The 13,205-nt window shown below is 54.4% G+C and overlaps 1 protein-coding gene across 3 annotated transcripts; it reads left to right on the forward strand.

Annotated features, from left to right (window-relative positions):
* Positions 1-515: 515 nt before the first annotated feature.
* ZNF396 (zinc finger protein 396) lies at positions 516-7,380 on the forward strand. Of its 3 annotated transcripts, none has more exons than XM_028155695.2 (4): positions 516-754; positions 3,725-4,267; positions 4,628-4,772; positions 6,808-7,380. In XM_028155695.2, exons 2-4 carry the CDS (start codon positions 3,794-3,796, stop codon positions 7,308-7,310), a joined length of 1,122 nt encoding a protein of 373 aa, XP_028011496.2. In that variant the 5' UTR covers positions 516-754; positions 3,725-3,793; the 3' UTR covers positions 7,311-7,380. The 3 variants fall into 3 exon arrangements, with proteins under 3 accessions (XP_028011496.2, XP_054580499.1, XP_028011497.2); XM_054724524.1 differs by lacking the exon at positions 516-754 and adding an exon at positions 886-953; XM_028155696.2 differs by lacking the exon at positions 516-754 and adding an exon at positions 1,858-2,032.
* Positions 7,381-13,205: the final 5,825 nt, after the last annotated feature.

Genomic DNA, 13,205 nt, shown 5'->3' on the forward strand with positions numbered 1-13,205 from the left:
TAATACACTTTTTTCTTTCTCGCACCAAAAGCGCTTTATTTCTGCTCATTACTGTCGCTTATTAATGAACAATAGTGTTTTTCAAGCTTCTCTGTCCCCCCTAACTCTCCACTTCCTTCTGCAAATACATCCCAGGAGTCCCCGGGGAGGAGGAGAAAGCCAGTATGTGGGGCTGTTAAACTGACAAGATTTCCGGAGGAAATACACACCTAGATGTCGGTCCCCGGATACTCGTGAGCGGACTGTCTCACCCTCCTCAAGGCCGTTAGGTTCTCCGGAGGGAGCATGGGCGGGCGGCCCAGCCCGCTGGCCTCGGAGCGCACCCAGCCCCAGCCCAGCCCCAGCGGCGGGGACGGTACCCAGGGCAGCGCTGAGCGGCGGCAAGCCCGGGAGCCCCCCCGCCCCTCCCCCGCTGTGACCCCCGGCAGGCCCCGGAGCCCGGTTTTAAGACGTTCCTGGAAGCGGGAGTGGCCCTCCTGGTGACGGAACGGAGTCAGCCACGTAAGGAACAGCACGGACCCACAGCGGTGCTGCTGACTTGGACCGGGAGGCGGAGCGGCTGGACGCCCCCCCGCGGAGGTCACCCGCTCCCCGGCTCCGGAGCCCCCTCTCGGAAAGCCCGACGCGGCGGCTCGTCTCCAGGGCAACCGCTCCGCTACCCCAGGCTCCGCCCCCAACCCGCCGCGAGGACCGGAAGCAGCGTCCCGCCCCCGCGCCCGGCCTCCCCGAGAGCGGGTCGTCCGTCCGCCCCGAGGTGAGCGCCGACGCCTCCTCCCCGTCTCTGGGCCGGAGGAGCGTCCGTCCCGGGGATTTGGGGGGCGGGGGAGAGGGGCGGAGCCACCGGGTGCACCCCGCCCCTTCCTCCGCGCACCCCCTTAGACGCTCTCCACCCCCGTCGCGCTTCCCTCCTCGCGGCCCCGCCTGCTCCCGCGTGTCCCGGCCTCTCCCCGCAGGTCCGCGCATCCCCTCGTCCCCCCCCGCGGCGCCTGCCCCCTCCGGGGCGTTGGGGGGCTGTCCCGGGGCCTTAGCCGCCAGCCTTCGTGGGGCCGGGCCCCCACCCCCGAAGAGGGGTTTCCGAGTGAGAGGCGGTCCTCTCCGCAGGTACCCCGGACCCTGGACTTGGGGCGCAGCCCTCCTTCCGGGACCGGGACCGGGGTCGGGTCGGGGTGCCGTTCCCCGTCTCCTGTGTACAGCTGAGCGCACCTGTGGACACGGCACAGGTTCGGCGGCGACTCCCCTGCGACTCGCAGAGGCAGCTTTAGCCTAGGGCCCCCCTCAGTGTAACATCCCAGGAGGCTCCCCACCCCTGCCCCCCTTCCCGCCGCTCCTGGCTCCCCCCAGGCTCCATCCTCGGAGCTGGGGCTCCTGCCTCCGGCCTCTGGACCACGCGGCACGTGGGCAGGTGTGGGCGGCCTGGGTGCAGACGCCAGCCCGTCCCCTGGCCCGTGGCCGGTACCTGAGCCCCCCGGCCCGGCGTCTCGTCTGCAGCCGCCGGAGCATGGGCTCTGCTCAGTGCATCTTCGGTGCCTAGAACAGGGCTTGGGGTGTGTGTGGGGGGGGGGGGGTCAGGCTACGTAAGGGAGAAATAGGGGCGCCTATAAGATTTTTAAGTCGGTCATCAGGTACTAGTCATCATCTACCTGAGGGTGGGCATTGAGACGGGACTGTGTCAACTGGTGCTCAGTAAAACGTTCTGTGAAGAAATGTGCCCCCTCCGCGAACACGCTAATGATACTTGGTTGCTGCTGCTCTCATACATAGTTACGTTGCGGGTGGTATTGTGACCTGATCGTCTTTTCTGTAATTTATGTGATAATCATAAGCAAGGCAGAATTTGCCACTCCCATTTGACCTCAATAAGGCAAGGCCTTGGGACGTACTTGAAGAAAATAATTTCAAAGGAGAAAGATGGCATATTCATGAAAATGTGCCTCCCAGCGTTATTTATAATAGTAACAGTTAGAAACAACCTAATACTGTACAGCAGAGACACTTAACTAAATAATATAAATGTTCCGGATGGGAAGTAGACGTGAGTATGGGGGGAAATGGGAATACATTAAGGTAGAGGGAGTTGCAATTACTTTTTTTAATGGTTCCTTTCATGTCAAAATAATATTGTTTTAAAGATTAGTAAACATTACGAAAATGCACACAAAAGTGCTTCTCTCTCTGAAACGGAATTTTTGGACTGGAACCCAGATGCTTTGTCCGCCGGAATGGATGAATGAGTCCACGGACAGAAAGTGGAATAGCAAAGGTGGAGATTTATTGAAGAACAAGTACAGACTCCCACATGGGGAGAGGGAAAGCGTCCCACAGCATGGACTCACACTAGGGAGGGGGGAAGGGTCCCCCTGAGTTCCTTTTCCCTGTGGCTTATAAAGGCTGCAGATCCTGGTGCCTTGATGTCCCCTCTGATTGGTCACCATTCCCCTTGAGTTTTTAAATTAGGGTACTTAGGAGGACCCTAATTAAGTTAATAACAATGTACCTACCTGTATAGTTTAAGTCTAAAAAATGTGGCTCTCAAAAGAAATTTCAATCGTTGTACTGTTGATATTTGGCTCTGTTGACTGAAGAGTTTGCCGACCACTGCCCTAGACTGGTTACTGTAGTTACACCTGGCTCACTTGGGACATCCTTCCTTGTTTTCCTATTCCCTTTGGGCTTCCTTCTTCTCCTTCTGGATGAAGGGCTTCCTTCTCTTTATTTTGTAAATATAGACCTTTTGCTGTTCCCAGCTCCCCCATTCTATGGAAATGTACCTGTTGCAGCTTTTCAGCTCCCCTATTCTCTGGAAATATACCTTCTGCTGCTCTGCAGCCCTGTGCTCCCTCCATGGTCCCCGTAATTTCCAAAATTTCTAAAATGTCCTAAACCTGCCCCGTTTTAGCCCTAAAATTCCTGTTTCTGAAAGGGCAGAGCAGGACAGCACAAAATGTACTGTACCCTCCACCCTGTGTAACTATGTATATAACTCCTTTTTCTTAGAAAACCGCGAGAATGTAACAATTGCATGAACCTGCCAATAGGAATGTAGAGAGGTGGACTCAGTCCACCTTAAGCAAGCTGCCCAGTGTGCCTTTGTGTAACTGGACCCCTCACCCTACCCCTGACCAATCATAAACACTCTCCCTGCCCACTGCTTGAGACCCCCTTAAAGCCTTGGTGTTGGCGAGAGAAGCTCTCTTGGTCCCCGGTGAGCGCTGGAGATGAGAGCTCGTGCTAGCACGAATAAAGGTTCTCTTGCAGTTACAGCGGGTCTTGGCTCCTTCCTGGGGGGTTTTTGGGGATTCTGAACACTGGGCATTACAGTTTCATCCCGAGACTATTTCTTAGAACTCCTTGCAGCAGGCTAGAGAAAATGAACTGGCTCTTTGAGCCTGTCCCAGAGCCAGGGCTTTCCCCAGGCTTCCCTACCCCTGTGTGTGCCAGGAGCTCCTGTGCCATCCTGGCCGGCCTCTCGTTGTGCTGGTCACAGTAAGCCAGCCTTGTGGGCATGGCTCTCAGAAGAAACTGGGAGTTCCTCTTGCCTGTGAATGAATGCATCTGAGCTCTTTGGTTCTCTTAAAGAAGGGAGTCTTCTTTGAAAGCGTAATGTAGGTAAAGATTGAGAGCAGCACTTTCTGGCCAGTCTTGTTTCCGGTCTTAATCGTTTCGTTCTCAGAAGCATTTATGTGTCTTTGCCTTGTTTCCACTTGTTTCCTTCCTCCTATTGAAGGAGAATCCATTAAGGAGAGCTTCCCCTCCCGGAGCGTCCAAGCCTGGCCGCCCTGCGCTCCGCCTGCCAATGTCGGCCTCAGCGTCCCTCCCGCCCGCTGCCGAGGAGCCCCACTGCCTGGTGGTGGTGAAGATGGAGGGGAAGGAGGAGGCCCGGGGTCTGGGACCCGGCCTGCCCCGCCGAGGCCGCTGCAGCCCCGAGACCTTCCGCCAGCGGTTCCGGCAGTTCGGCTACCAGGAGGCGCCCGGGCCCCGGGAGGCCCTGGGCCGGCTGCGGGCGCTGTGCTGGCGGTGGCTGCGGCCCGACGTGCACACCAAGCGGCGGATCCTGGAGCTGCTGGTGCTGGAGCAGTTCCTGGCCGTCCTGCCCGAGGAGCTGCGCGCCTGGCTGCGGGCGCGCGGGCCGGACAGCGGGGAGGAGGCGGTGGCCCTGCTGGAGGAGCTGGAGAGGGAGCTGGACGGGCCGGACAGCGGGGAGGAGGCGGTGGCCCTGCTGGAGGAGCTGGAGAGGGAGCTGGACGGGCCGGAGAGCGGGGAGGAGGCGGTGAGCGGGGACCGGGAGGAGCTGGAGAGGGAGCTGGACGGGCCGGAGAGCGGGGAGGAGGCGGTGAGCGGGGACCGGGAGGAGCTGGAGAGGGAGCTGGACGGGCCGGAGAGCGGGGAGGAGGCGGTGGCCCTGCTGGAGGAGCTGGAGAGGGAGCTGGACGGGCCGGAGAGCGGGGACCGGGAGGAGCGCCCAGGCTGGGCCAGGGGCTCTGTTCAGCCGGTGGGGGAGCGGGGTGAGTGTGCCCCCAGCTGTGGCGGGAACCAGGACGTGGCTCTGCTTTTTCCTCCCTTTCCCTGTGGCCGGGACACCTCCTCCATAGTTTCGTCTCTCTCACTTTATCCTCAATTCCTTCCTCAGCCTCAGGTCACCTGTTTCCAGGTTTGGGGACAAAATGCAGAGGACATGGCGGCTCGGGAAATCACTCGGGGGTCGCCACGTGGCCCTCCCCAGCCTGCGAAGCCGCAGCGCCCATCGCGGGAGCGCCAGGCACCCAGACCACGCGGTGAGGGCGCAGGGGGCCCAGTCTTCCCCCCCCCCACCCCCGTGGGACTCTCTCTCTCTCTCTCTGTCGTGCTGATGGACGTTCTCACAGCTGGTTCTTTCTCATAGATCCTCATAAAATCTGCAGATGTCTAACATTCTTGGCATCATCTCCACCAGGATTGTCAGACCTTTCCCAGCAGCATGAGCGTTTTTTTCAAATGAGCTTTTGCGCGGAGTTCCGATATTTAAAGCAGATAAAAGCACAGCTGCTCTGGCTGACGCGGGAGCCGGCAGCCTCGGCCCACGAGGGCTCCCACGTGGCCCGGTCCCCCTCTTTCACGGTCAGAGGGGCCCTGGGATGTGGCGTTGCCGTGGGACCTCTTGCTCGGTGACTGAGGACCCGGGACCGGTATGGACCGCGGCTTTGCGTGCGTCCCTCCTGCTCCCCGCTCTCTGTGTGGCGGCTGGTTGGCTCCTGCCCCTTCTGCGTCACTTTTTACAGAAATGCATCAGAATGGCCGGCACAGCGGCTGCCCTCCCACTGCAGACACTAAAGAAGAGGTGCTCTGGGAGGGAGCCCCGCTTCTTCTCTCCCCCCCTCCCCCGCCCCCTCTGCTGCCTTAAATCCAGGAGCGGCTGCTCAGCAAAGGAAGGGTAGGTTTTTCCCAGGGAATTTTGGTTAGAAACTATAGAAAAAACAATATATAAAAATGTAGAGGGACACTTAGAAAAGATGTCTCACTCTTGTTTGACAAGAATCTACTTCCGAGAGGCTTGGCATCTCCAGTGAGCATTTGGCATCTCCAGTGTCGGATTGCCTGGCTCACCCAGGAGAAGGGAAGTCTTCACCCCAGCCTCAGCAGCTTGGTGTGCTGATGACTAAAGAAGCGGTCGGCCATCATCAGCCATGAAGCCAGGTCCTGGGCTCCTGTTGTTGGCAGGAACCACGTTCCAGCTGTGACTCCTCACAGAGGCCGCTCCTACATTTTTTAAAGATGCGTAGAGGTTGCGGGCTCAATCCCTGGTAGGAGTGTGTGCAGGAGGCAACCGATCGATGTTTCTCTCTCACATCCATGTTCCTCTCTCTCTCTCTCTCTCTCTCTCCCTTCATCGCTCTCTAAAAATCCATAAAACATATTTTCTTAAATGCACAGAAATTTTAAACCAAAAGCCGAAGGCCCAGGCTCTTTCCATTCAAGGCAGAGAGAACCGGAATCCTGATAGGCTAACAGAACCATGCCTTACGGCTGCTACGTCATCTCTCTGGTACAAAGTCCTGTCATGTCAGAGCTTCTGCGGATGATTTTGGTCTCCACCCTGTCAGGTGCTAACTGTTGCCAGGATTTCAATAGCAGTGGCGGGACATTAAGGTCACTTTGAAATTTGAGCTCCTTACCATTATTAATAAGATGATTTCCATATCATAGAAGAGTGGCTGTTTTTGGTAGAGGGGTACTCGGTGCCACCCTTGATCTCTTGAGGTGTTGTTATCCTAACTATTCTCCCACCACACCTTTGTGTGTGTGTGTGCCTGATTTGTATTTTCTGACCTTCTTTTCCATATTCCTTTGTGGCCCCTTGGCTTTCTTTATCTCCTTCCTTAATTATTGATTCAGGTGTCATTATTGAACTTTGTTTTGTTTATTGACACTCTTGTTTTATTACTACCAATGCCACATATGAGCCCTCTCTTTTTTTATTATTATTATTATTGATTTTAGAAAGAGGGGAAGAGAGGGAGAGAGAAACATCCATCTAAGGCTCTTCCTCTTTTCGTCCAGACTTCCTTCAGTCTCAGATATCTTGTCCCTACTCACTGTTCTACCTTTTACATAGAGCTTTTCATATTCCTAGTTGACTACCTCCTCAGACTATACATTTTTCTCCTTTGCTTTATGTTTTCTGCTTTATCCTCTTCATCCTCCACATTGTGATGCTATTGTAAAACATGCTAGCTAATGCATAAACCACGTATATTTCATTTGGATCATTCTATTTTCTTTCTTTCCGAACAGAGGAACTGGTGACATTGGCTTTTCTGTGTGTTATTTCAGATAAGGACGCTAGAACTAGAAATGTGAAATCAGCTTCGAGGCATAAGACTTCTTCGGGCCTAGAACTGCATGGCGATGTTTCTAGCACCGTTCACAGGAATGCTTCCCAGAGTTCCACACCGAGAGGAACCGGCAACCAAGATGGCACGTGTGATAGAAGACATAGAAATCCCTCTCGGAAAAAACAACGCAAGTGTGATGAGTGCGGCAAAATCTTCAGCCAGAGCTCAGCCCTCATGCTCCATCAGAGGATCCACAGCGGAGAGAGGCCTTTCGCATGTGACGTGTGCGCAAAGGCGTTTAGCCGAAGTGCGGTCCTCATTCAGCATCGGAGGACCCACACGGGGGAGAGGCCCTACAAGTGCCACGAGTGCGGGAAAGCCTTCAGCCAGAGCTCCAACCTCTTCAGGCACCGGAAGAGCCACACGTGCGCCGGCGCTGGGAGGGAGTCAGAGCATCTACTCGGAACTTTTCCCACCGAGGGAGACACACGGCACCAGTAGCTTCCGAGTGCAGACCCGGGGTCTCAAAGAGCAGTGTCCTTTCCAAGGTCAGAAAGGAGAGAATACAGACCCTCTACGTCAGCCTTGTTTGCTTTTCTGCTACTGTATTGATAAGCAGAGAAGAAAAGGCTGAGTCGAACTTCTGATTTCCATCCGGAGAGTAGCTCTTGAAAAGACATCCTCAGACACGTTCTATTTCTACTCTTAGCGCCAGTGATGACATAGTACAGCGGACCCTCAAACAACACTGGTTTGGACAGCACGGAGTGTACTTTATGTAGATTTTTCTCAGTACGTATACAGTCGGCCCTCTGTATTCCTCGGCTTCAGCCAACCACAGATTGAGCCTGCAGCTGCAGGGGGCCAGCTGTATGCATTCTAGGCCATTAATACAAGGGACTTGAGCACCCGCCGATTTTGGTATCTACGGGGGGTAGAGGTGGGGGTGGGAAGGTGACCCTGGAACCAATCCTCCACAGATACTGAGGGACAACTGTGTATTTCTTTTTAGAAAAAGGCATGTCCCCCGTTGAGAAAGAATGTGAGTTACTCAGTATAAAAATAGATAAGCATTAGAGTTCCCAGGCCAAAGATGAAAGCACTTTTTAAAAACTTCCCATTTTGCTTTCTGTTATGAGGTTTAAAATATGCGAATAGGATTGAGGAGGCCCAAGAGAATATGTACCTCAAGATCTAGGCTGGAACGCCCAGGGTCATTGTTAGGAGGCCGGTGAGTAAAGGGACTTAATCTCTTACAAAAACTCACAAGAGCACATACATTACTGATGAGGCTAAGAAATTTCCCGTGTAGGGAAAAAACAGTCTCCTTTACAGTGTGATTTGGAGATCGCTCAGTGAAAGCATTAAGATGACGACGCGTCTTCAGGGAGTGGCTTCAGCCTAAGGAATGTTCTGGTAATAAGGTGGGTTGTCTATGCTTATGTCAGGTTGATGACCCTCTTAACATGAAGGCAAAGAAAAGGGAGATGAAGAAAAGACTGTCCAGGCGAGACTGACGGGTGCGATCCGGGTGTTGGCGAGTGCGGTGTGCAATGGAGGTGCCCCGGCTTTCCCGGAAAAGGAGCCCTTCCCAGCTGCGGGAGGCCTGTCCCCCCGGGTTCCTCCTGCCCCCCCCCCCCCGGGTTCCTCCTGCCCCCCCCCCCCGGGCTCCTCCTGCCCCCCCCCCCCCCGGGTTCCTCCTGTCCCTTTAGCTGTGACCGTGTTTCAGGCACCACTGGGCAGCCTTGTCAGGGTCCCATACGTTCTTAATAAGATGATTTTGCAGACAGATGTTCACAAAATGGGACCCCGGGTTTTGACGCTCTTGTACGAATGAAACCACTGAAGTCAATTTAGAGTCCACCCAAGTTTTACCCACATTCAGTCAGATTCCCTGTGTAAATGGAAAGGGACCGATGTGTGTGTGGTTAAACGTGTTCTGACAGTATGCAGCAGGCTCTCCCCTTCCTCAGGGAGTCTGGGTGAGACCGTTCTGAGAGTGTATGTATCGTCACGTTACCCAACATGGAGAACTTCTCTGTCTGCGTGGGCTTCCTCACGAAGTGTAAGCGTGTCATCAGAAGATCCAGCGTGTCCAGTGCTTGGAGTAACCCCAGACACACGTGGGGTTACTGCTCACTCTGTTCATAGGATGAGTAGGGGAGAAGTAAATGTACATTTTAACTGGGATTTGCTGAGGTCAATTATATTTCTAAGGAATATGACTACACACTGAGTTCTGTATCTTTTCTGTTACTGAGAATGCAGGGAGTCTGTCTGGTGCTGGCCTCTCAGTTAAGAGGAATGAGCCGCCTATTAAAGTAGCAGGGCCTCAGGATGTGTGCACTGACTCCCTGCGTAGTGAGGGAGAGTGTCCTGGGCGCCGTGGGAATAAAATGACGTCTGCACCACGGATCCCGAGGGACGTGTGTCTGCACGTGGTGCTGCGGTAACCGCACAGAGTTCGTCCTGTCGGTGGTGGACGGCCTGCGCCTCTCCGCCTGACAGCGATGCGGAGCATGTCCTCCAAGTGCGTGATGGTCTCTGAGGGTGTTGCTGAGTCCTGGGGTGATTTTGCACTTACAGACGTCTCCTCGTGGGGAGAAGGTGCTAGTTTATCTCAGTGGAGAAGTCCTATGGCCGGGGCTGACTTGGATACAAATGAGCATGCCAATAGCACCCCATTAGATCCACTCATTTTCACAGACAGGAAATGCTCCGGAGTGAAATTGTTTTAGATGCATTTCACCGTACCTGGGCCTTCAGTGTTCTATCTGTAACCCAATGTTCCCTCTTCACTTCACTCCCTTTCTTTCTGAAAACATGTCCATCACTGTCCTGAGGCTCCCGCAGTGGGCATGTGTGGGTTTTGCACCAGAAGCCCGGAGGGCGGGTTGCTGCTGGCTCTCCACCAGCCGCTGGCCAGTGCCGGCCTGGCTGGGGAGTCTGCCCTGCGGTTGGCCTTCCCCTCACGCTTCCTGTCCCAGGTAGGCGAGACAGGTCCCAGCTCCGGAACGACTTCTGGGGTCATGACAGGAAGGAAGTGGGAAAGGCACCGACATGGCTGTCGCCTTTCCCAGGAAAAGGGAAGGCTTTCCGAGAAACCCCACAAAGGCTGCTGACGATTCCTGGTTGCGTGTCTGGTAACGGGATTGGGGACCATGTGGCTCAACCAACCAACAGTGTTTGCCGTCCTCCTCCTCGGCCACCTTCCTCTTCGTGGGCAGATGACTATGACTGTGCCTCCGTATAACAGAAAAAAAGATAACTCAGAGCAGTGCTTCTCAACCTTCCTAATGCCGCGGCCCTTTAATACAGTTCCTCACGTGGTGGTGACCCCCAACCATAAAATTATTTTCGTTGCTACTTCAGAACTGTCATTTTGCTACTGTTATGGCTTGAAATCCGCTAACACCAAATCTGAAGGTCTGCGCTTCTCTTCCCAAGTGAAGGCTTTTCTTCTTTCTCCACCTCCTGGTGCCTGCCTCCCCCTCAGCACGCCTTGTTTAGGCTCCCTGGTGGTCTCCGCTGCCTTGTAAATGCTCGTTTCCTTGTCTCAGTCCTTAAGGAGAGGCTAAAGCTAAGGAAGAAATCCTGACCTCATTTCAGTCATGTTAGTCCTCTGGGATGTGTGTAGTATCTGCTTTTCACTTGTTTGGTTGGTTGGTTGTGGGTTTTTTGCTGTTGTTGCCATTAATGAATGAATGAAAGAAAGAGAGTTTAAGGCAAAGTTGAAAAATGTGGCTGGTGAAGAAACGAGTGCTTTTTAGATTTAGACAGATTGTTACTTAAACAGACAGTGGAAGCAAGATGGGCCAAAAGTCCCAGCTCCTCGCGAGCTTTTGTCACCCACCAAAAGGCCGACACCGGAACAGGAGCCGATGGCTGCACTGAGCCGGGGGCGCCTCGGTGCCGAGGGCCAAGGCCACGCTGCATCTAAGCCTTTTTTTCTTTTTTTAAATCCTCACCCAAAGTATTTTTTCCATTGATTTCTAGAGAGTGGAAGGAAGGGAGGGAGGAAGATGGGAGGAAAGGACAAGGTGGGGGGGGGGGTTAGGGGCAGGGAGAAACATAGATGTGAGAGAGACACATCTCTAGGTTGCCTCCCTCCCACACCCCCACTGGGGCTTGCTTGGAACATGCAACCGAGGTACGAGGTACACCTTGACTAGGAATCGAACCTGAGACCCTTCAGTCCATGGGCCAATGCTCTAGTCACTGAGCAAACTGGCCTTTTTATGGTCTGCAGCCGTACTGTGTGTGGGGGGGGGTGCGGGGAGCAGAAAGCCTGAGTCACAATCCAGGAATTAAAGAGAAACTGTTTCATGACAACCTCCTTGGGAGGCTGGGGACTGAGTGGCACGGGGCCTGCAGCAGCTCCTCACGCGCTCCTGTTGCGGGGGGTTCCGGGTGTTCCGCCAGGACTCAGGTCAGCTGCTGAGCCGGCCTTGCTGTGTGGCCCGTGGAGGGAAGTCCCGGTTGTCCAGCGCTGGCACGGAGCTATGCCTGCTTCAGGTCGCTCAGAGGAGCACCATGCTCTGTCCTGCCTGGATCTTGAAGAAGGATGGGGCTCCGAGGATGGTGTTTCAAAAGAGGTGTCGGTCCCGCCCCCCAAAGAGTAAATGAGAGGAGAAAGCCTCATGTGGTTTCCATTTACTCTCCTAGAAAGAATTAGGAATTACAGAACAGGGTCCCAGCAGAGTTTTGTATAATTTTGCAACATTTTTAACTTCCTTATTTGTTTGATATTTTGTTTCCTTTTTAAAAAAATATGTATATATTCTTTTTATTGATTTCAGAGGGGAAGGGAGAGGTAGAGAGAGAGAGAAACATCCATGATGAGAGAATCATTGATAGGCTGGTCCTGCACGCCCCACACTGGGGATCGAGTCCAAAACCCGGGCATGTGCCCTGACCGGGAATCGAACCGCAACCTCCTGGTTCATAGGTTGATGCTCCACCAGGGAGCCATGCCGGCGGGGCTGATCTGTTTCCCAACATTGATTACAGCAGAAACTCTTACAGTAAAATAACACGAACCGGGAAGGCCTGAGCTAGCCGTTAGGGTCACAAAAGCGGGAAAGGTGGCACGAGCAGCCTGAAGCAGATGGTGGCAGGAGCCAAGGAGGAGACGGCAAGGCTGGATTTCTGAAGCCGCCTCAATGGAGGAGGAAAGAGATCAGGGTTAGCAGGGTTGCCGGGAAGATGAAGCCTGGCCACGTATAAAGAAGTCTCTCGTGCACAAACCCCTCCCAGGCGGAGGGCGCGTTGCAGAGGGCCCTGGCCTGACTCAGCACGTGCACAGTAACTGACCATGACTGGTAGCCGTCCCCAGAGCCAAAGCCCGCAGACCCTGCAGCGCTTCTCCGGGGCTGGACCTGCACGTCTCACGCAGACGTTAAACCACAGGGCTCTGGAGTGCAGTTTCCCATGCCTGACGTGTGACCTCGCAAGGGTGGCGATGTGGCAGCACAGTTCCCTCATTCATTCAGCAAATGTGCATTAAGTTCTCTGAACCCGGCAGGCAGCAGCCTGCGACTAGGCGGGGATCCTGTGGTGAACAAGACAGACAAGTTCCTGCCCTTCCCGGGCAGACAGAACAGAACAAAACAAATGAAAAGCAGGGACGGGGGTAAGTGAGATCCCGTCCAACAGTGCCCTGAGGGGGGAAGGCCTCCCCGGGGAAAGGTGGCCCGTGAGGCCCAGGATCGGGGGCCACGGTGAGCTTAAGGGGAGGTCAGGCAGGGAAGGTAGGGGCAGACACAGGGGGCCTTGCAGGCCCATGTCAAACGGTTTTTGTCATCCTCAGTGGGACCCAGGGAAGGCCTTTAAGTAGGAAATAAAGTAGTATGATCCATGTTAGTGAATGGTCACCTCAGCAGCTGTTTTGGGGTATAAAATGGCCAGCCTGAAGTCAGATGACCACAGATTCAATGTGAGAGCATTCCCAAAGCTCTGAACTTTCTTTTTTTCTTTTTAAATATATTTTATTGATTTTTTAAAAAATATATTTTTATTGATTTTTCACAGAGAGGAAGAGAGAGGGATAGAGAGTTAGAAACATCGATGAGACAGAAACAAGGGTCAGCTGCCTCCTGCACACCCCCGACTGGGGATGTGCCTGCAACCAAGGTACATGCCCTTGACGGGAATCGAACCCGGGACCCTTCAGTCTGCAGGCCGCCGCTCTATCCACTGAGCCACACGGGTCAGGGTAGCTCTGAGCATTCTCACCTCGTTACCCTAATAGATAAACGGGTCAAAATCAAGCTCCGCAGCATCGCCGGTGGGAGCCGAAGGAGGGGGGCCTGCCTTGTTTTCCAAGCCCGCTTCCCACTCACTGGTTGCGGTTCGTCGCTGTGCGGGGTCAGCTGGGAAACGGGGCCGGTGCACGTT

The sequence above is a fragment of the Eptesicus fuscus genome, chromosome 12, assembly GCF_027574615.1.
Source record: "Eptesicus fuscus isolate TK198812 chromosome 12, DD_ASM_mEF_20220401, whole genome shotgun sequence".
In the NCBI taxonomy this organism is placed as follows: domain Eukaryota; kingdom Metazoa; phylum Chordata; class Mammalia; order Chiroptera; family Vespertilionidae; genus Eptesicus; species Eptesicus fuscus.